Below are 24,123 nucleotides of genomic sequence, written 5' to 3'. Positions count from 1 at the left end.
ACTCTATAGTTCAAAGAAGAAGCCGTATCTAAACATGATCCAGAAGCGCAGACATCTTCTCTGGGCCAAGGCTCATTTAAAATGGACTGTGGCAAAGTGGAAAACTGTTCTGTGGTCAGACGAATCAAAATTTGAAGTTCTTTATGGAAATCAGGGACGCCATGTCATTCAGACTAAAGAGGAGAAGGACGACCCGAGTTGTTATCAGAGCTCAGTTCAGAAGCCTGCATCTCTGATGGTATGGGGTTGCATTAGTGCGTGTGGCATGGGCAGCTTACACATCTGGAAAGACACCATCAATGCTGAAAGGTATATCCAGGTTCTAGAGCAACATATGCTCCCATCCAGACGACGTCTCTTTCAGGGAAGACCTTGCATTTTCCAACATGACAATGCCAAACCACATACTGCATCAATTACAGCATCATGGCTGCGTAGAAGAAGGGTCCGGGTACTGAACTGGCCAGCCTGCAGTCCAGATCTTTCACCCATAGAAAACATTTGGCGCATCATAAAACGGAAGATACGACAAAAAAGACCCAAGACAGTTGAGCAACTAGAATCCTACATTAGACAAGAATGGGTTAACATTCCTATCCCTAAACTTGAGCAACTTGTCTCCTCAGTCCCCAGACGTTTACAGACTGTTGTAAAGAGAAAAGGGGATGTCTCACAGTGGGAAACATGGCCTTGTCCCAACTTTTTTGAGATGTGGTGTTGTCATGAAATTTAAAATCACCTCATTTTTCTCTTTAAATGATACATTTTCTCAGTTTAAACATTTGATATGTCATCTATGTTCTATTCTGAATAAAACGTGGAATTTTGAAACTTCCACATCATTGCATTCCGTTTTTATTTACAATTTGTACTTTGTCCCAGGCGGCACGGTGGTGTAGTGGTTAGCGCTGTCGCCTCACAGCAAGAAGGTCCTAGGTTCGAGCCCCGTGGCCGGCGAGGGCCTTTCTGTGTGGAGTTTGCATGTTCTCCCCGTGTCTGCGTGGGTTTCCTCCGGGTGCTCCGGTTTCCCCCACAGTCCAAAGACATGCAGGTTAGGTTAACTGGTGACTCTAAATTGACCGTAGGTGTGAATGTGAGTGTGAATGGTTGTCTGTGTCTATGTGTCAGCCCTGTGATGACCTGGCGACTTGTCCAGGGTGTACCCCGCCTTTCGCCCGTAGTCAGCTGGGATAGGCTCCAGCTTGCCTGCGACCCTGTAGAACAGGATAAAGCGGCTAGAGATAATGAGATGAGATGAGACTTTGTCCCAACTTTTTTGGAATCGGGGTTGTATGAAAAAAAGGAACTTTTTCATGGTATTCTAATTTTTTGAGATGCACTAGTATATAGTCAGCTGGGATAGGCTCCTGTAACCCTGTAGGACAGGATAAGTGGCTACAGAGAATGGATGGATGGTTAACGGATTTATTCTACAATATATTTTCAGCTTCATGTTAAAAATTTTGAGTGCCCAACTATGGCTGTAATTACGGTAAAATTCAAATCTCGCCAGCTCTTTCGGGACTTTGAAATAACTTTTTTTTTTTTTTTTAAGTTTCTGTATATTGCTAGGTTAGTTGTTTTGTTCGAGTAGCCATACGGTAGTTGATTAGGCTACTTCCGGTTGTCTTGATGTTTATTAGGCTAATGCTGGTTATTATGTAGCGCGCCGCCGCCCTGCGCGTGCACCGAGTAAGCAGGAGGTGAGCTCGTGCGGCTGCACTGTTGTGAATGTGAGATTGAGTCGGGCAGCTCTCTGTCTGTCTGTCTGTCTGTCTCTCTCTCTGTCTGTCTCTCTCTCTGTCTGTCTGTCTCCTCACTCAAAGCACAGAGGCGGCAGAGAAAAGCATGGGCTGTCACAATAGCAAAGTGTGTGTCCACGTCCGTCGTAAAAAGGTACGTTTAAGAACACTTTCACACATTTTCAGTTTGGTTTCAGAGTCGAGTTTGAATGAAAAGCCGAGCTGAGTGTGAGCGGCTTCTAGAGCAGCAGAACCTGGAAATGAGCGGTTACACTGTTTCTCAGCGAAGCTGACTTGCTGCACTTCCTTTCTGACAAGAAAAGATGTCAAGTTGAACAGTCTGTGTGGAAAGTTTTTTCTCTTTCAGTTTCTAAGTGACCTCGATTTGTGCTTTTTGTAATTAGAAACACGTGCTGTGTGAAAAGACCTGGAGTTAGACAAGGCAGTGTTTTTGTCTGGCATTTAATAATCGGCTTTGTGTTTAAGCACAGAAATGAGGTCCTGATACTGAGCTTAAGGGTTGTTTTACAATCAGAGTACAAAGTTTGTGTCACAGGGGTCCAAAATTCAAATGGATTCAAACTGGTTCTTGTACCAGTTTTTAAGTGAAGGACAAGTTAAAGAACAGATTTCAGGTAATTTTTTTGACTTTTGTGTAATCTGCTATAAGATGGGAGAAACAAATGAAGTGATTCTCGGAGAGGACTTTTTTTTTTTGACAATTCAGAATCCACTACTTCCATAGTGCTTTTAAATATAAGGCTGTAAGCTTTGTGTTAGTTGTCTCTAATATCTCATCTCGTCTCATTATCTCTAGCCGCTTTATCCTTCTACAGGGTCGCAGGCAAGCTGGAGCCTATCCCAGCTGACTACGGGCGAAAGGCGGGGTACACCCTGGACAAGTCGCCAGGTCATCACAGGGCTGACACATAGACACAGACAACCATTCACACTCACATTCACACCTACGGTCAATTTAGAGTCACCAGTTAACCTAACCTGCATGTCTTTGGACTGTGGGGGAAACCGGAGCACCCGGAGGAAACCCACGCAGACACGGGGAGAACATGCAAACTCCGCACAGAAAGGCCCTCGCCGGCCATGGGGCTCAAACCCGGACCTTCTTGCTGTGAGGCGACAGCGCTAACCACTACACCACTGTGCCACCCCATCATTTTAGATATGTTATTTTATATAGAAAAATTAGCTGTCTCGGAGAGGACATTTTTTTGACACAATTACGTACTAATTTGATCAAAATAGTCTGAAAACTTACTGGCATTCAACATTAAAACTTAACTGTTTCCAATGATACGGAACCAAATATTTGTTTTATGGTATAAAGAATGATTTAAGTGCATCCCTTTTGGAGCTACCTGTGGTCAAAAAAGCACTTTTTCTAAATGACATGAGTAATTTTGCTAAATATGACATATATTGCCATACATTCACCAAAAATAACGTTATCACCAAATTATTATTATTATTATTATTATTTTGCATGGCAAATAGAGCTATCACAGGGCTACAATAAACAACCAAGTTTATTTAGTCAAGCCTTTTGATATTGAAGATAAGTGTTAAATGTGATTTTTTTTTTTTTTTTTTTTTTTTTTTTTTAGCTTGCGTACCCTGATTGTAAAACAACCCTTAATCATTTCTGCTCAAGGCTAACACTTGCTTGTTTTTTACAGCTTACAAATCAAATTATAACACAGCTTTATTATATTTAAAAAGGGGCTTATTCATTTACCTGACCCAAATTGGACTAGTTTAAATCTGTATAGTCCTGATTTACATTAGGATTGCTCCTAATGTTTAAGGGATGATTTTATTAAATACTTGCCCATGAAGCACCAAAAGTGCTTTTGTCATCGACAAGGATTAACCTGTCCAGAAACCTAGGCTTAAAGCTTAGTTAACCATGAAGACAAACTCTCCAAACAGGCCATACTTTGAAATATTTACAAGCTCTATGTGTGGTTGACATGGCCAACTGGAGAAGTGTGAAAGTTTCCGTAACCAAAGCAAGGGAGCATTTGAGAAGCTCTCTGGCAACTTCATTCAGAACCTGACAAAAAGTAACTTTACCTCGCTCATTTGCGCTATTCCGCACTACCTCACCTTAACAGCTATTAGTTTGTTTATACTGCTTATTTCATGTTTACCTGCTATACCTCAAGTGCCCTTGACTGTTTATTTGCTCCAACTTGTGTGTGTGTGTGTGTGTGTATTGCATTGCCTGTTTGCACTGTGGGTCAGAGAGGACTGATATTTCATCTGTGCTGTATGTCAAGCTTGTATAGCATATCTGACAAGAAAGTTGACTTGACTTGACAAAGCCGAGGGTTCATCAAACTTTTTACGGCCCACTGCAGCCAGTCAACAAATGTGGCGTGATGGTCTGCTGTTTTGAACTGGTTCAAAACAGGAAAAAAAAAACTCATGCATGATGTCATTTTAGTACAGTACATTCTGTGAATGATGTTTAATGTAGTAAGTATGCCAGAGTTTTCTGGGTGTAATGATATAATCTGGGTCGTGGTTTTAGATTTTATACGCTTCAGTTGTTTCTGACTGGCTTCATGGAACACTTGATTCTGCTGACAGCCTTGTCAAGGGTTCAGGCTTGGAGTTTCCTCGTTAGGTGATTACTTAATGCATGCTCCAGATCGGAGTGTAAATTGAATTGCATGTGAACTTGTCTGTAAGCTGCAAAGCAGGAATTCTGATGTAGGGGGAAAAAAAAAACATGAATCTATGCATGCATGTTTAAAAGCTGTAAGGTGTTAAAACAGAAATAGGAACTCAACTTTTCCTCATTGAACTGTGCAAAGTTGTCTGTATGTGAGACATCTTGCATGGTGCGAGAACATTTCAGACCTCATCCATGCATACCTTTTGCCAAAGAGGCTTACAAACCTTAAATCACCTACAGACTGGCCTTGAGACGTCTTAAATGTTCACAATTGGACCACACATTCTTGCAGATGACTGTGGGAGTGTTCCCTTTGGATTTATAAATGAGCAGCTGTATTTCAGTGTGTAAAGAATTTTTTTTTTTTTTTAATATAAAGTATTGCATGGAAGTAAAATGAATACACTTTTTGGGCCAGACTTGTACAGTACTTCAAAATATTATGGTTATCATATTTAAAGAATTCTGCAGTGTTATAAGTGTATTATTTTTTAATTACCATTTTGTCCCATCTGTTCATACTCATAATTTTGAGTAGCTCTTGAAAATGTAAGACTGAATGACCCAGAAGTCTTTTCCAGTTTTATGTCCTCACTTTTTGAATATTTGAAACAGTTCCCCTCAAAGTCATGTTCTTCATACACACATTATTGCATTAACAATAATGTTAACAATCGAACTGTTTACAGACTTGTTACTGAGATCTGTCGGCTCAAACAGGCTCAGGAACAGGCTTGTTCAAAAGTTCAAGAATGAATTGTGCGTTTAGAAAAAGAAGATAGATCATGACAAATGAGTCCTCGTATTAAGAATTTACATATGGGGTGTGTCGCCACAAAAGGAGTCGAGAGTCGCAAAAGTTCATTCTGAGATCTAGCAAATTGAAACGAGAGTATGTCAAAAAATGACCCATGTACCATGGTTTTTTTTTTTTCTTCAGATTTTTCCATAAAATACATTACTTAGTATATAATGTGTCCATCACCAAAATATTATACTGTAGAGCATATACAGCGGTGCTTGAAAGTTTGTAAACCCTTTAGAATTTTCTATATTTCTGCATAAATAAAATTTGACCTAAAACATCATCAGATTTTCACACAAGTCCTAAAAGTAGATAAAGAGAACCCAGTTAAACAAATGAGACAAAAATATTATACTTGGTCATTTATTTATTGAGGAAAATGATCCAATATTACATATGTGAGCGGCAAAAGTATGTGAACTTCTAGGATTAGCAGTTAATTTGAAGGTGAAATTAGAGTCAGGTGTTTTCAATCAATGGGATGACAATCAGGTGTGAGTGGGCACCCTGTTTTATTTAAAGAACAGGGATCTATCAAAGTCTGATCTTCACAGCACATGTTTGTGGAAGTGTATCATGGCACAAACAGAGATTTCTGAGGACCTCAGAAAAAGCATTGTTGATGCTCATCAGGCTGGAAAAGGTTACAAAACCATCTCTAAAGAGTTTGGACTCCACCAATCCACAGTCAGATTGTGTACAAATGGAGGAAATTCAAGACCATTGTTACCCTCCCCAGGAGTGGTTGACCAACAAAGATCATTCCAAGAGCAAGGCATGTAATAGTTGGCGAGGTCACAAAAGACCCCAGGGTAACTTCTAAGGCCCTGTCCACACGGCAACGGATTCAGGTGAATCCGATAAAATTGTTTATCGTTTCGGCCTGGCGTCCACACGGCACCGGCGTTTTGGGTGTCCCAAAACGAAATCTTTTGAGAACGGGTTCCAGAGTGGAAAGATCTGGCAACGGCGCCGTTGCGAAGTCGTCTGGATGAGTAGAACAGATTTGTTTACGATGATGTCACAACCACATGTGCTTCACGCTGGGTAGAAGTGTAACGAACTCGATGCGAGTTGTCAACAAATCCTATAACTTGGTTCATGAAACACGCTTACAAAATATTTTCACTGTGAATATTTATTGTGTAATGGTGCTGAGTGAGAGAGAGAGAGAATAGCCCTTAGGGCAGAGTCAATCCCGCCAGCAAAAATGGGGGGAAAAAAGGAGCGATCTCACCTCTTCAGATGTTGGTTTAAGTCCTACAATACATTCCTCAAAAAGGGCGTAGAAGAACAAATTAATCCATCAACGTGTAGCATTCAATTTATTCCAGACCATTAAAGGCGCCGCCTTCCGCGTAGAATCATACGTCATCCTCGCCGCCATATTGGATGGGTCAAAGCGGAGAATAAAGATGCCTCATTCATGTGCTGCGTTTAACTGTACCAACAGGTTTGCCGTCCAAACGAGATCACATGGGATTACCTTTCACAGGTGAGACTGGAAAAATACTTTTCATTCATTTCATTTGGTCATTATAATGTAATTTTACGAACAGATTTTTCTGACTTTGTGGCTAATTTGAAGTCTCGCGCATAATAGTTTATGCGCATGCGTCCTTACTTCTATTGTTCTGGTGTCTCCAAAAGGACCGTCTTACAGCGCCCCTAGAGGTGTGGCATGTGTATTGCATCGTTTTCAGCAAGCGTTGCGTTGCCATATGTACCTGATATTTTACTGATCCGTTGCCCATGTGGACGCGATATTTTTTTTTAATAACATCTCGTTGCCGTTGTCGTGTGGATGTAGCCTAATGGCCCTTTTCCACTACCCTTTTTCAGCTCGCTTCAGCCCGACACGGCTCGCGTTTCGACTACCAAACAACAGCACGACTCGGCTCGCTTCAGCCCTGCTTAGCCCCTAAAACTCGCACGGTTTTGGAGTGGGGCTGAAGCGAGCCAAAGCGAGCCGACTGAGGCTGGGGGCGTGAGCAGACACTCCCCTGTGCACTGATTGGTGAGGAGGAGTGTCCTCACATGCCCACACACGCCCCGCGAGCACGCTGGGATCTGTAAACACCGTAAACCCGGAAGAAGAAGAATTATGAATTACGAGAATTTCTGAAGCCTTATGCGCCTCGCCTCATCTATACGCTCTTGCCAGTATCTGTTGGCGTTGTCGGTGACAACAAGCCACAGCACCAAGACCAGCAACACTAACGACTCCATGTCCTCCATGTTTGTTTACTATCCGGGTCGTGAGACTACCGCTTAAAAGATCACTGATGTCACTGTTTGCGCCGCCTAACGACATCACGTGACGTCCACCCACTTTCGCTAACTCCACCCAATGTGTCCACCCACTTCCAGCCAGCACGGTTCAGCGCGGTTGTAGTCGAAATGCAACTCCAACAGCCCAACTCAGCACGGCACGGCTCAGCCCAACTCAGCCGCGTTGGTAGTGGAAAAGCGGCATTATTAACTAATTGCTAACTGAATGATTATCGTTTCAGGACTTGATGTACAGTACCAGTCAAAAGTTTGGACACGCCTACTCATTCATAGTTTTTCTGTATTTTGACTATTTTCTACATTGAACGATATTGAAGACATCAAAAGTATAGAATAACATGTATGGAATTATGTGTTTAAAAAAAAAAAAAAGCATTAACCAATAGATGACTTCCAACCACGTGATCAAAATGCGCTGCATCGTGAGCGTCAGCCATGATGGTGGATTTACAAAGCAACTAGGATGACAGCCGCTGAAAGTGTGTCTGTAAACAATACTGAATTTTCTCAGTATTACCACGATTTGAATGGTCGAGTGAAGATTTGATACAAAGATAAGGTAGATATGTGTGGGTTTGATCCCTATTATTTAAAAAAAGTCAGATTTTTCTGAAGATAAGACACTTCTACCGACCATCGAGTACCCGGACATCACGTTCTATCTGGTTTGGCTGCTGAAGAATCAAGTCTGAACTTGAATGAAACATAGCCCATTTTCTGAGTGGGTGCCCAGTCTGGATTGTTTGTCGTATAATTTTGCTGGCGCTCCTAGAAGCGAAATGGTAGTACACATGTTAAAATTATAACAACAACCGAGTGAACCACGACAAGAGGATGCCAACTACAGAGCAAAATTGTAGCAACACGAAATAAAATTCTTCCATGATATTATTGAGAGAGCTTTTGAATCTCACCTGAGATACACTGCCGTTCAAAAGTTTGGGGTCACCCAGACAATTTTGTGTTTTCCATGAAAAGTCACACTTTTATTTACCAACATAAGTTGTAAAATGAATAGAAAATATAGTCAAGACATTTTTCTGGCCATTTTGAGCATTTAATCGACCCCACAAATGTGATGCTCCAGAAACTCAATCTGCTCAAAGGAAGGTCAGTTTTATAGCTTCTCTAAAGAGCTCAACTGTTTTCAGCTGTGCTAACATGATTGTACAAGGGTTTTCTAATCATCCATTAGCCTTCTGAGGCAATGAGCAAACACATTGTACCATTAGAACACTGGAGTGAGAGTTGCTGGAAATGGGCCTCTATACACCTATGGAGATATTGCACCAAAAACCAGACATTTGCAGCTAGAATAGTCATTTACCACATTAGCAATGTATAGAGTGGATTTCTGATTAGTTTAAAGTGATCTTCATTGAAAAGAACAGTGCTTTTCTTTCAAAAATAAGGACATTTCAAAGTGACCCCAAACTTTTGAATGGTAGCGTAAAATGATTACTGCAAACATGAACTGTTCTAGGTTTTAGCCTCTGTTAGATCAGTCCTGCGTTGTTCAGCCGTGCTCGTCTCCTCTCCGTACTAAGGCCAAGTTTACATTAGACCGTATCTGTCTCGTTTTCTTCGCGGATGCACTGTCCGTTTACATTAAAACGCCGGGAAACGGGAATCCGCCAGGGTCCACGTATTCAATCCAGATCGTGTCTGGTCTGGTGCTGTGTAAACATTGAGAATACGCGGATACGCTGTGCTGAGCTCTAGCTGACGTCGTCATTGGACAACATCACTGTGACATCCACCTTCCTGATTCGCTGGCGTTGGTCATGTGACGCGACTGCTGAAAAACGGCGCGGACTTCCTCCTTGTATCACCTTTCATTAAAGAGTATAAAAGTATGAAAATACTGCAAATACTGATGCAAATACTGCCCATTGTGTAGTTATGATTGTCTTTAGGCTTGCCATCCTTCCACTTGCAAGTGGTAAGTGATATGCGCTGGGATCTCACACACAGCGGCTCAGTCCCGAGTCACTGCTTGTGCACTTCACTTGCGCACTCTGTGAGCTGCGCAGGGCCGGAGTGCGCACCCTCCAGAGGGCACTCGCTGTTCAGGGCGGAGTGATTTGGAACGCAGGATGCCTGCGGAGCTGAGCGTATCCGTGTATTGGTGTTGCTGTGTGCACGCTAATCGTTTTAAAAACGTTAATCTGATGATCCGCTGATATGGTCTAATGTAAACCCCACCTAAGCCTCAGAGTTTCCTCGCCCTCTTTCCGAATCACGGCTGGGATACTAAAAAAAAACGGAATGTGCCATGGTTACAAGTACTGTTGTGACCACAGCCATGTACAGCACAAAGATGTGGCATAGCTAAAAGAGCGCTTAAATCAATGGAAAAAACAGAGTTGCGCATGCACGACTACGTTTTGTATAGAACGTCGCTCGACTCCGCTTTTGTATATCCACCAACATGGCTGACATCCGGGTTTCTATTTTGCTTTTGACGTCACTTGCAAGTCAAGGGTATATTTAATATTTTAGATTTTTCAAAGTAGCCACCGTTTACCTTGACGACGCTTTGCACACTATTGGCATTATCTTAACCAGCTTCATGAGGTAGTCACCTGGAACGCTTTTCAGTTAACAGGTACCTCGTCAAAAGTTAATTAGTGCAATTTATTGCCTTCTTAATGCATTTGGGATCAAACAGTAAATAATACAGTAAATAACCCTATTCCACAACTGTAGTGATCCATATTATGTCAAGAATCGCTCAGCTAAGTAAAGGGAAACAACATCCATCATTAAGATATGAAGTGTCTCTTCTAATTAATAAAAATGTAAAAGAGAATTTAATTAGGTGTATCCAGACTTTTGACTGGTACTGTATTTTTCCTTTCAGTGATGTTCGCTGTTGCTTCAGACAGGGTCAGTAGAAGCTCAGTGGTTTCTGACTTTGACCATAAAGTTGTCAGTTCATGCCCTGATACTAGTGGGTGTCCTGTCTAAATGCCTGAAATATTTATAATTAAGTTATTCCACAAAATCGAGTCATACGTGAGCTGGTAGCCAACGAGGCACGTCGCACCGAGTCGGCTATAAGCCATGTATGATGAGATTGAGTAGAATAACTGTTTTATTCTATCCACATTCACTGGATTTTGAGAAATGGAGCATTTTTATTTTTTGCAAATTCGATAAATAAAAACTTTTATACAAAACGTCCGACAAAATCATTTTTGCTTAGAATGTAAACAAACGGGCGAAATATCGGTAGCAATTTGTGAAAAATGCTATAATAAGTCTTGAAAAATAAAAGGGCACATTCTTACCATCAAATACTTTTACGCCTTTTTTTTTTGTGGTTTTGTTTTCCAGTTTTTTTCATCCTCGGTTGGTTCAGCAACACACTCTGCCATTTTCTTCTTCTCCTCCTTAAGGTTTTTTTTTGGGGGGGGGGTCAGTTGGCAAACCAACTTAAAGGTGCATTACCACCACTGACTGGGCTGGAGTGTGGACCTGGAGATACTGGGGGGGAGAAGACACGACTATATTCTTTTATATTCTCTGCCATTTTGTTTTTCTCGACTCGCGGTATATGAGCTGATAGCCTAGTAGTAGAGTAGCCAATCAGAGTGTGCGATTGCTCATATCCAGTGAATGTGGATAGAATAAAAGTATTTACAGTCGATAGATATGACTATTAGAAATTATTCTCAGACCTCTCAGCTCTTTCTGTTCTCAGACCGATCAGCTTTTACTGAAATGATCATCCCGGAGTCAGGTGGATTCCTGTAACTGAATTATTATTCGCATTATTGAGTGTAATTTAAAAAAAAAAAAATTTAGCTTTATAATTACTTGAGTTGTTCTTTTTATGTTTGCTTCTTTATCAAGTCGTTTGTTTATTTTTGGTCATATCTTTGTGTTTAATCATGATGTTTTTAGCTTTACTAAAGCTTCAGCATTTGAGTGTATGACCAATCCAGAATACTGTGTTCAAAGATCAGCTTCAAATAAATATTCTCTCATAGTATTTTTAGAAAGCTTTTTGAGTTAGCCTATTGACTGCAAATATAGAACCGCGCATCTAGATTATGGGTGCAAACAGAAAATATACCGGCCCCCCCAACTGTGCTACAGCCAAGATGAAATGCTCAATATTGAGACGTGTTAGTGTAAGAAATCATGGCTTTCAAGCAACAGTGAAAAACCTGCTGATATATGTAGAAGTGTGTGTGTGTGTGTGTGTGTACAGTCTTGTTTCTATGTTCCCATGAAGAGGAGAATGATTTGCATGTGTGAAGCACATGTTTGAGGAAAAAGACATTGAGCTTAAAACTGTTTGGCCTGACTACATTAAAGGGGAACTGAAGTCCTTTTTAAACTTGCTTTATTTCTTAATTAACGTGTTATTCAATTACGTTTTCGGTTTTATTAACCTTATGTTGTGACTCGTGTTGGCATATTGTATTACACTTATCGTCCTTTTTGGTTTTTAGCCATGCTGAATGTAGTTCGTTTGGTCCACGGCAGGCATCGCTTATCCGCGCGATCTTCACAAGACTTGTGCGAGACTTCAAATGTGAAGTGTCAGCGCCGCCATTTTGAAAACCATTTACACCGTGGCCAGATCATTCCAATTGAGATTCATTTTGAGATTTGCCAGCTTCATCAGTGATGGAGATTATTCCATACAACTTCAAACCAACGTGAAGTAGAGGAGTTGGAAAGACAACAGGATAAGGACTAGTCCATCACACTGGTGTTTACGTCATTACTGTCGCACAATTAAAATGTGCCAGATCAGGTGGCTGGTGGGTTTTCAAAATAATAAATACATGCATGTATTTTTGTGATAAATGCATATTCTACTGAGCGCATTTCCCACATAACCCTCACTAAGGTTTCGGACAGCACTACAAAATGGCGTCCACACTATATAGTGCCCTATATAGTGAGTAGGGAGCGATTTCGGACACGGGGAAAATTTCCGGTTTGATTACGTCAGCATTCGAAGGAGGGCGCGTGCGTCTTTTGACAACGTTGGCAGATGTTGGTCACTTTGATTTCCGCTGTACGTTTTACTTCCGTCCTACTATGTCTCACACAGGTCTCCATAAATCTCATTTACGGCCATTGCTTTGACATATGGACTGATGTGTTACATGGCGTATTTCAAACGCTCAGAACTTGCTACAGCAGTGACAAAATGGCTGTCAGAAATGCATTCCTATATTTAATAAAATGAGAAATAGAATTTTGATAGGGGCAGCATGGTGGTGTAGTGGTTAGCGCTGTCGCCTCACAGCAAGAAGGTCCGGGTTCGAGCCCCGTAGCCGGCAAGGGCCTTTCTGTGCGGAGTTTGCATGTTCTCCCCGTGTCTGCAGGGGTTTCCTCCGGGTGCTCCGGTTTCCCCCACAGTCCAAAGACATGCAGGTTAGGTTAACTGGTGACTCTAAATTGACTGTAGGTGTGAATGTGAGTGCGAATGGTTGTCTGTGTCTAATGCCACTTTTCCACTACCAACGTGGCTGAGTTGGGCTGAGCCGTGCCGTGCGGAGTTGGGCTGAGTCGAGCTGAGTGGGGCTGTTGGGGTTGCATTTCGACTACAACCGCGCTGAACCGTGCTGGCTGGAAGTGGGTGGACACATTGGGTGGAGTTAGTGAAAGTGGGTGGACGTCACGTGATGTCGTTAGGCAGCGCAAACAGTGACATCAGTCACCTTTTAAGCGGTAGTCTCACGACCCGGAGAGTAAACAATAAACATGGAGGACATGGAGTCGTTAGTGTTGCTGGTCTTGGTGCTGTGGCTTGTTGTCACTGACAACGCCAATAGATACTGGCAAGAGCGTATAGATGAGGCGAGGCGCATAAGGCTTCAGAAATTCTCGTAATTCGTAATTCTTCTTCTTCTTCCGGGTTTACGGTGTTTACAGATCCCAGCGTGCTCGTGGGGTGTGTGTGGGCATGTGAGGACACTCCTCCTCACCAATCAGTGCACAGGGGAGTGTCTCCCCATGCCCCTAGCCTCACTCTGCTCGGTTTGGCTCGCTTCAGCCCCACTCCAAAACCGTGCGAGTTTTGGGTGCTGAGTAAGGCTGAAGCGAGCCGAGTCGTGCTGTTCTGAGGTAGTCGAAACGCGAGCCGTGTCGGGCTGAAGTGAGCTGAAAAAGGGTAGTGGAAAAGGGCCATATGTGTCAGCCCTGTGATGACCTGGCGACTTGTCCAGGGTGTACCCCGCCTTTCACCTGTAGTCAGCTGGGATAGGCTCCAGCTTGCCTGCGACCCTGTAGAAGGATAAAGCGGCTAGAGATAATGAGATGAGAATTTTGATAAAATTTGCCTTCAGTTCCCCTTTAAAATTGATGATTCCAGTTGATGGAATGAAGGATCCTTGTCTATTTCTCTCTCAATAAATGCAAACTAATTCATGGAAAATACAACCCCGATTCCAAAAAAGTTGGGACAAAGTACAAATTGTAAATAAAAACAGAATGCAGTAACTTAGAAATCTCAAACTGATATTGTATTCACAATAGAACATAGACAACATATCAGATGTCGAAAGCGAGACATTTTGAAATTTCATGCCAAATATTGGCTCGTTTGAAATTTCATGACCGCAACACATCTCAAAGTTGGGACAGGGGCAATAAGAGGCTGGAAAAGTTAAAGGTATAAAAACGGAACAGCTGGAGGACCAAATTGCAACTCATTAGGTCAATTGGCAATAGGTCATTAACATGACTGGGTATAAAAAGAGCATCTTGGAGTGGCAGCGGCTCTCAGAAGTAAAGATGGGAAGAGGATCACCAATCCCCCTAATTCTGCACCGACAAATAGTGGAGCAATATCAGAAAGGAGTTTGACAGTGTAAAATTGCAAAGAGTTTGAACATATCATCATCTACAGTGCATAATATCATCAAAAGATTCAGAGAATCTGGAAGAATCTCTGTGCGCAAGGGTCAAGGCCGGAAAACCATACTGGGTGCCCATGATCTTCGGGCCCTTAGACGGCACTGCATCACATACAGGCATGCTTCTGTATTGGAAATCACAAAATGGGCTCAGGAATATTTCCAGAGAACATTATCTGTGAACACAATTCACTGTGCCATCCGCCGTTGCCAGCTAAAAAACTATAGTTCAAAGAAGAAGCCATATCTAAACATGATCCAGAAGTGCAAACGTCTTCTCTGGGCCAAGGCTCATTTAAAATGGACTGTGGCAAAGTGGAAAACTGTTCTGTGGTCAGACGAATCAAAATGTGAAGTTCTTTATGGAAATCAGGGACACCGTGTCATTCGGACTAAAGAGGAGAAATTGTCACCCAAGTTGTTATCAGCGCTCAGTTCAGAAGCCTGCATCTCTGATGGTATGGGGTTGCATTAGTGCGTGTGGCATGGGCAGCTTACACATCTGGAAAGACATCAATGCTGAAAGGTATATCCAGGCTCTAGAGCAACATATGCTCCCATCCAGACAACGTCTCTTTCAGGGAAGACCTTGCATTTTCCAACATGACTATGCCAAACCATATACTGCATCAATTACAGCATCATGGCTGCGTAGAAGAAGGGTCCGGGTACTGAACTGGCCAGCCTGCAGTCCAGATCTTTCACCCATAGAAAACATTTGGCGCATCATAAAACGGAAGATACGACAAAAAAGACCTAAGACAGTTGAGCAACTAGAATCCTACGTTAGACAAGAATGGGTTAACATTCCTATCCCTAAACTTGAGCAACTTGTCTCCTCAGTCCCCAGACGTTTACAGACTGTTGTAAAGAGAAAAGGGGATGTCTCACAGTGGGAAACATGGCCTTGTCCCAACTTTGTTGTTGTCATGAAATTTAAAGTCACCTCATTTTTTCTCTTTAAATGATACATTTTCTCAGTTTAAACATTTGATATGTCATCTGTTTTATTCTGAATAAAATATGGAATTTTGAAACTTCCACATCATTGCATTCCGTTTTTATTTACAATTTGTACTTTGTCCCAACTTGTTTTGGAATCGGGGTTGTAGTCAGCAACTATTTTGCGTCACACATCTGTTCAGTAGATCAGTTCATGTTCCTGTTTTATAAGCAGCATAACGTTGTTCCAGCAGACTTTCCTCTTTGTGGCAGTAGGGGAGCACATGATAAAACCAAACCATCACTTCCAGAGTGTGCAGATAGTGAGAACGCGCTAATATTAGGAGTTCCTCAGACAGTACGTACCTATAACATAACATGAAATTACTGAGCTGACTTTTTGTTTACTTTTGTAAGTTAATAGGCAGGCAGTCTTACTTGTAGACTAATTAATATGCAAGCATTAATTGGAAAAGAAAATGTTTGCTTTATTAGCTCCAGCTGGTTTTCTCTCTGCCTGTTACTGCTTTTCCTTCTGTCTCGGTCTGTTCACCTTGACCCTGGGTTGCAAAAGTAAAAGCAGGACGTGTTAATTTTTCAGTATTGGATTAATACAACCTGTCTAAACATGCGTGGACATCTGATCAGCTCACCCATATATAGTTCTTCCCCAAACTGCTGCCACAAAGTTGGAAGCACACAATTCTATAGCATAGGCGGTTTTAAACGGGGGCCAGAGGGGGCCAGTGCCCCTGTAAAATTGCTCCTGGCCCCTGTTGTGGCCCCTGTGCTGAACAGATAAGATTTATTAATTTCGACGTGCGCTGGCTCGAAGATCGGAACTGACATGACGGAGTGTTCTACACGGACTCCTTAAAGCGCTACACGCACACTGTTACCTGCAGCAGAAAGACCAGCAGCAGCGCAAATTGTAAACTTCAGACGCGAGTGATGATAGCTGTCACGTCCGAAGTTTTTTGATTGAAAAGCCATCAGATACAGTAGCGTTGACACGTTTCACTGAGCCATATAAAGAAGTATTTTTTGAGCTCTTTAGACTATGCAAAATAGCTGTGGCACTCCCAGTGAGATCTGCCTCTTGTGAGCGGAGTTTCTCCACTTTGAAACTGGTGAAGACCTACCTCCGGTCCACCATTAGTGAGGAGCGTCTAAAGGCCTCTGCATGCTCTTGCGACAAGGCTTTCGCAGATAGCTTTTCGCAGACAGTTGTAATTTATTGTTGAGCGGGGAGTAATAGGCGTGTGCGATGTTATTCACCGGCACAACGCAAGGGGGCGCGAAGTCGTGAAATCGCTAGGAGTAGTTGGTGGGTGTGGTTAGTGGAGTGTTTATCCTCCGGTTACTTATAATGACTAGAACTTTTTTTTTTTTTTTTTTTTTTAATAATGACTAGAACTGGAGTCGTATAGATGTACGTACTTCCTCAATCAACCGCTCTTCGTGTTGCTCCATCTTCGCTCGTGTTTTTAAAAATGCCGGTCGTGAAAACAAACCAAACCGGGAAAGTAGGGAAGCGGAAGTGCGTGTACAGCGGATGTAGAGTGGACCAATCAGAGCCCTCTTGTCTGCAGCGTTGTCTGCAAGGCTTCTGCAGTGGTCACAATTTTTGGGAGGTGCGCGCAGAGCGTCTGCGAAGGTGGGGGGGGCTACGCAGACACTGTCTGCGACGCTATCTGCGAGGACTGGGTTGTCAGCATAAATTGGCCTTAAGCAATCTTGGTGTGCTCAGCATTGAATCCAGAAGGTCCAAGGCTTTGAACCTTGATGCATTTGTAGACCGTTTCTCAAGGAGTCACAATCGCAGAATTTTGTTGTTGTAGTGTTTCAGCCTGCTGTGAATGCTATAGGGTGATTCTGAGACCACTGTATGTGAATTTATTTTTTCTTTCTATTTTTCCCCCCTGCTGTACATAAAGAGTGAGATGATGACAGTGTGATTTAGATAAAGATAGTGATTGTACATTCAAGTCTCATGCTGTGAAAAAGAAAATTCATTCATGCTGTGAATTTAAAAAGTGTCATTGGACAGATAAAAGGTTCATTGTATGCAAAAATAGAAGTCTTATTTTACAAAAAAGAGAAACATGGTTTTAAGATTTATTGAGCACAATTTATTTTATGTTTAGGCTATTGAGACAGAATGTTTATCTCATTGTATTTATGCTCAATGTATTTTGTTTTGGTTTTAACTAAACTAAACAAAACATTTTGAACGCTTAAATATTGGCATGTTTTTCCTTATATGTGCCCCCCTGAAAAAACACTGGCCCCACCTCGGCCCCCCTAGTAATTTTGGTCTAGAACCGCCACTGTTCTATATGCTGCCTCTGTATGCTTTAGCATTTACAATTTCCCTTCACTGGAAGTAAGGGGCCCAAACACGTACCAGCAAAGTGATGGTGAGCTCCATTAAAGGTAGACTGGTTTTCAGATTTTGCATGTTTAGGTCATAAAAAGAATTTTCCCTGACACCCAATTATTTTTTTTATTTTTTTTAATATTATAATTATTATTTGTCACCGGTTCTGTTCATAATTTTTATGGACAGAATTTCTAGGCGCAGCCAGGGGCCGGAAGGAATCCTGTTTGGGAACCACAGGATTTCATCTCTGCTTTTTGCGGATGATGTCCTGTTGGCTTCTTCAAACCAGGACCTTCAGCATGCACTGGGGCAGTTTGCAGTCGAGTGTGAAGCGGCTGGGATGAGAATCAGCACCTCCAAGTCCGAGGCCATGGTTCTCGACCGGAAAAGGGTGGCTTGCCCTCTCCAGGTTGGTGGAGAAGTCCTGCCTCAAGTGGAGGAGTTTAAGTATCTCGGGATCTTGTTCACGAGTGAGGGAAGGATGGAGCGTGAGATCGACAGGCGGATCAGTGCAGCCTCCGCAGTGATGCGGTCGCTTTACCGGTCCGTCGTGGTGAAGAAGGAGCTGAGCCAAAAGGCGAAGCTCTCAATTTACCGGTCGATCTACGTTCCGACTCTCATCTATGGTCATGAGCTTTGGGTAATGACCGGAAGAACAAGATCGTGGATACAAGCGGCCAAAATGAGTTTCCTTCGCAGAGTGGCTGGGTGCTCCCTTAGAGATAGGGTGAGAAGCACAGTCACTCGGGAGGAGCTCGGAGTAGAGCCGCTGCTCCTCCACATCGAGAGGAATCAGCTGAGGTGGCTCGGGCATCTTTTCCGGATGCCTCCTGGACGCCTCCCTGGGGAGGTGTTCCAGGCATGTCCCCCCGGGAAGAGGCCCCGGGGAAGACCCAGGACATGCTGGAGGGACTGTCTCTCGGCTGGCCTGGGAACGCCTCGGTGTTCTTCCCGAGGAGCTGGCCAAGGTGTCTGGGGAAAGGGAAGTTTGGGCTTCCATGCTTAGACTGCTGCCTCCACGACCCGGTCCCGGATAAGTGGAAGAAGACGAGACGAGACCCAATTATTTTTGTTTTAGTGGACCGAAAGCTACTGAATTTGAGTCACAGGCTCCCCCACGTGGCTCTAAATTCTCCACTATTTTTTTTCTGCTTCACCATGACCCAATTCAAGACACTACATCATGCATCATGTGGTGGGCTTTCCCCGTTCGCACAAGGCATTGTGGGCTAGAAATTTGAAACGGGAGAGGAAAATGGAGGACGTGAGTGTGCGAATGAAACGTGAAAGACCGACTACAGTAACGGAAAGCGAGAAGAAAAGACGTTGCGAAGGAAAGGAAACACAGGACCAAACTAATAAATATCAGCAGTCAGCGAGCGCCTCGGTGTGATCAACTGTTCATTTAGTGACAGAATGATGTAACTGTCAGTGCACGGTCAAGGTAAACTTATAGATGGCAGTAATGCAACAATGGATTCCAGCTGCCGTAAAACCCAAAAGAAGATGGTAGACCTACGCATGCGCGCGCGCACAGACTTCCTCTGTCTGCATGACGGTGTGAAGCGAGTGACATTATTTGCTAGGGAATCCCCTCAAATTAAATAACTTCCCAACCACAGAATGGCCTTTTTTATATAACAGAAAAAAACATATCACAATGACCAAATTTCAGAGGAAACTAAATTTCACCGATTTTATGAAATCGAAAGGCCATCTCGCTTTAAGACATGGTTTGCCAAGGTTGCTATGGAAGAACGCACGTGGCCTGCACAGAGCCTTGACCTCAACCTCAATTGTGTTGGATGAACTGAAACACTGACTACATCCAAGGCCTCCTTCCCCAACGTTGGTGCATGACCTCACTAATGCTCTTGTGACCGAATGGACAAATCCCCACAACCACGCTCCAAAATCTAGTGAAAAGCCTTTCCAGAAGAATGGATGTTATTCTAAGAGCAACGGGGCACTACATCTGGAATGGGATATTCAACAAGCACCTATAGGTGTGATGGTCAGGTGTCCAAAACATTTGGCAATAGGGTCATTCCATGTCAATTCACATACCCTCCCCAGTGACACCTTCAGTTTGCCTGATATTTATTTTATTAGTAACTTATGATGTCAAAAGAAAGAATCCAAAATTTTAGCTTCCTAGCTGGAATGGTTTTTGAATTTTGGCCCTTCAAAGTTTGGGTGCCACGCCCACTTTTGGGGTCCGGGAATTGTACACTTAATTTGCAAGCGTTTTTGGAGGCCCATATCTTTTGTTCTAAGGGGGATATAGACCTGTAAATTGCTATATCTATGTATTCTGGCTCTGTCTATCGGATTCTGCGCCTAAAAATAGCACAAGTTTACTAACTTTAGAGATATTAACCCCTTAAAAGTGGATTTTTTTAATGACAATTTTTTTTGACATTTTAGGGGTCCATATCTTGGAAAGTTTTTGTTGTTGATAGGGTTTCAACTGATTTATCATCATATTTGGGAACTCTACTGTGTACTTGGAGAGTTTCAGGGGACTCAGAGGTTTGGTGGGGGTACAGGAGGGCCCCAAATATGGCTTCGGGACAAAATTACCGTTTGGTACGTCCTACTTCAGGCCATTAGTTGGTCATGTGGGCACATGATGACTGGAATGAACCTTTAACCCTATCAACATCAAACTTTTAAGCCAGTAAAAACTTTGATTATCCAACTCCTTCAATATAAACTAAGCATTTGTATATGGTACTATTTTTGCATATTTTCTGAAAAATCCTAAGTCCGGAAAGTAGGTCAACTGTTGTTTTGACTGCCTGTTCATGTTTAAGGTAGTAAAAGCACACCCATATAGTGATTTTAATCTATGGGAAGTTTATTTATACTCAATACCCCATTGGTTATATTGACAATTACAAGGGATAAACCCTTTCCCGGCTGTTTCACGATGATGCCGGTGTCTTTTGTTTTTTTACATTTGACACCTTTCCCTGTATCCAACCAAACTCTGACCACTATACACTTAATAGTTAAATGCATCTTTCAAACAGGAAAGGGAAAGATGCAAACAAGGGGATGATCCCAAGAAAAACATCCTGGTTGCTTTACTACATTTGTTCTGGCATCTGGAAGTTAAACCTAGACTCATCAGGTTTTTTTTTTTTTTTTTTCAAGAAAATGGGAAGGGGCCCCTAGCCACTCATGTGGGGAAAATTAGCATATCAATTAGTAAAAAGGGGAAATTTTTATATATATAAAAACCTGATGAGTCTAGGTTTAACTTCCAGATCGGATGCCAGAATAAATGTAGTAAAGCAACCAGGATGTTTTTCTTGGGATCATCCCCTTGTTTGCATCTTTCCCTTTCCTGTTTGAAAGATGCATTTAACTATTAAGTGTATAGTGGTCAGAGTTTGGTTGGATACAGGGAAAGGTGTCAAATGTAAAAAAAAAAAAAAAAACCAGCATCGTGAAACAGCCAGGAAAGGGTTTATCCCTTGTAATTGTCAATATAACTCAGGGGTCGGCAACCCTAGGCACACGTGCCACAACTGGCACGCCGAGGAATTTCCAGTGGCACGCTGACGATGATACACAAACCTAATTATTCAACACATTAAAAATGTTCAAATGTCATCTTGAACTGTTATTGGCTGTTGCATGGCGAGCCTGCTCTTTTAGCATGACTACACAACAATATAGTGCCCCCTTCCCAGTGTTGCCAGATACTGCTGACGTTTTCCAGCCCAAAATATGTTCAAAACTCGCCAAAATGCACTTAAACCCGCCCAATCTGGCAACACTTCCCCCTCCCCATATTTCTCACGAGACGGGCCCACTTGATGCAGCAGTCGTGCTAAGATGGCAAAGAAGCCGACAGTTCGGGCTTTCCTCTCCTCGTGGACCAAAGAATATGGGTTCGTTTCTCAGAGGGACCGTGCTGTGAGCACATTGTGTTTTGAAACTGTTGTGTGTCGAACATCCAGTGTTAAACGTCATTTCGAGGCAAAGCACGAAAAGACTTTCAAAGATCAGGCAGATAGAGATGAATCACTCTCACGCGCAGTGTGCAGGTATGGGAAGCAAGCCCACACTTTAACAGTCTTTACCTCAGCTAAAAACAATGCCACTGAAGCTAGCTATATAATTTCTCACTGCATAGCTAAACATGGAAAGCCATTCACAGACGGTGAGTGCGTTAAGGAGGCCTTTCTCTCCGGCTCGGGTAGTCTTTTTGAGGGGCTGCCAAATAGAGACAGTAAAATCAAGAATAAAAGAAATGCCCGTATCAGCCAGAACTGTTGAGCGACGAATTGGTGAAATGGCAGAAAATGTAAGGGTGCAGCAAACAACTGGCATAAAAGATGCAGCGGTATTTAGCATTGCGCTTGACGAAAGCGTAGATGTGAATGATGTGGCACGTTTGGCAGTGATGGCAAGATATTGTGGTGTGACTGTGAGAGAGGAGCTCTGCTGTTTAAAGCCAATGAATCTTGCTGGGCAGCTTTACCCGAAAAGTTCAACTGTCTTCGCAATATCGCACTGGCTTTATTGTCAGTGTTCGGATCGACATATCCGTGTGAACAGATATTTTCGCACATGAAGAATGTACTTTGCCCCTCCTGAAGTCGTCTGACAACGGGCCATTCGGAAGCATGCGTCCAACTCAAAGTGACCAATCACCATCCCCACATCTCGGAGCTAAGTAAGGGGAAGCAGGGCCAGGGATCACATTGACTGATGGGCAAAACATTTATTTTGTAACAAGGCTACTTCAAATTTGCAATTTATTGTTAAACTACTTTATGTAGGCTACTTGTCAATGTTCTCTGACACTCATTATTTCATTTTTTTTCTGTAGTTTTATTATTCATCAGTTCCATTTCCATTAGGCTGCTACGTCTTTATTGTGAATAACTTGGGCCTGTTACCTACTGAACGATTTTGGATGTTATTTTGTGAATTTGTATAAGCTGCTTGCAATGTTGTTATCCAATGGGGGGGTGTTCTTAAACCTTGTGTGTGAGGTTAAAGGCATAAAACAAGTGCAATGGTGTTTTACATTTGCTCAATGCATTAAATATCCATATCCGTCTAAAATGTGTGGCGTCTAATTACACATAGTTAACAACACCTATTTGAATGGCACACTAACAAGAAAATTTCTAATTGGCACTACATGGCAAAAAGGTTGCCGACCCCTGATATAACTAATGGGGTATTGGGTATAAATAATCTTCCCATAGATTAAAATCACTATATGGGTGTGCTTTTACTACCTTAAACATGAACAGGCAGTCAAAACAACAGTTGACCTACTTTCCGGACTTAGGATTTTTCAGAAAATATGCAAAAATAGTACCATATACAAATGCTTAGTTTGTATTGAAGGAGTTGGATAATCAAAGTTTTTATTGGCTTAAAAGTTTGATAAAAGGTATCTGTTGATAGGGTTAAAGGTTCATTCCAGTTGTCATCATGTGCCCACATGGCCAACTAATGGCCTGAAGTAGGACGTACCAAATGGTAATTTTGTCCCAAAGCCATATTTGGGGCCCTCCTGTACCCCCACCAAACCTCTGAGTCCCCTGAAACTCTCTAAGTACACAGTAGAGTTCCCAAATATGATAAATCAGTTGAAACCCTATCAACATAAAAACTTTCCAAGATATGGACCCCCAAAATGTCAAAAAAATTGTCATTAAAAAATCCACTTTTAAGGGGTTAATATCTCTAAAGTTAGTAAACCTGTGCTATTTTTAGGCGCAGAATCTGATAGACAGGGCCAGAATACATAGATATAGCAGTTTACAGGTCTATATCCCCCTTAGAACAAAAAATATGGGCCTCCAAAAATGCTTGCAAATTAAGTGCGCAATTCCCGGACCCCAAAAGTGGGCGTGGCACCCAAACTTTGAAGGGCCATAACTCAAAACGTTTGAGCTAGGAAGCTAAAATTTTGGATTCTTTCATTTGGCATCATAAGGCACCTAAGAAAATAAAAATAAGGCAAATTGAAGAGGTGTCACTGGGGAGGTTTTGGGCATTTGTGTGAATTGACATGGAATGATCCAATACAGTGTATGGAGATTTTTTTTTTTTAAGTGGGCAGGTGTCAGTATACCTGGGTGCCACACCAAATCATCACTTATGTGTGGGAAATTCTGCATCTGACGTCAGTTTCCTAACAAGCTTGGATATGCAAAGAAATGAATTTAAATGTACTGTACTTGAATATGTGAAGATCCGCCTCTTACCCTTATACTCAGGCAGCACAATTGCATGTGATGGGGCTTGGTTCTGGAGGGAGAACTGAAAGGAGAAGCTGTATTTGTTTGAAATTTGAGTTTCAAAATTGCTGGCTTCTTGGGTTAGGCTCCGGGGTGGAGTTA

The 24,123-nt window shown here is 42.4% G+C and overlaps 1 protein-coding gene across 1 annotated transcript in view; it reads left to right on the top strand.

Annotated features, from left to right (window-relative positions):
• The first annotated feature begins 1,595 nt into the window (after window positions 1-1,595).
• ccdc69 (coiled-coil domain containing 69) overlaps window positions 1,596-24,123 on the top strand; it is a 44,742-nt gene continuing 22,214 nt past the window's right edge. Inside the window, exon 1 of the mRNA XM_060928017.1 lies at window positions 1,596-1,896. Within this exon, the coding sequence (XP_060784000.1) occupies window positions 1,849-1,896 (48 nt within the window). The 5' untranslated portion in view covers window positions 1,596-1,848. The remainder of the gene's footprint in view (window positions 1,897-24,123) is intronic.

This window comes from Neoarius graeffei, chromosome 8 (genome assembly GCF_027579695.1).
Source record: "Neoarius graeffei isolate fNeoGra1 chromosome 8, fNeoGra1.pri, whole genome shotgun sequence".
NCBI classification, from domain to species: domain Eukaryota; kingdom Metazoa; phylum Chordata; class Actinopteri; order Siluriformes; family Ariidae; genus Neoarius; species Neoarius graeffei.
This window is presented reverse-complemented; position numbering and strand designations above follow the sequence as displayed.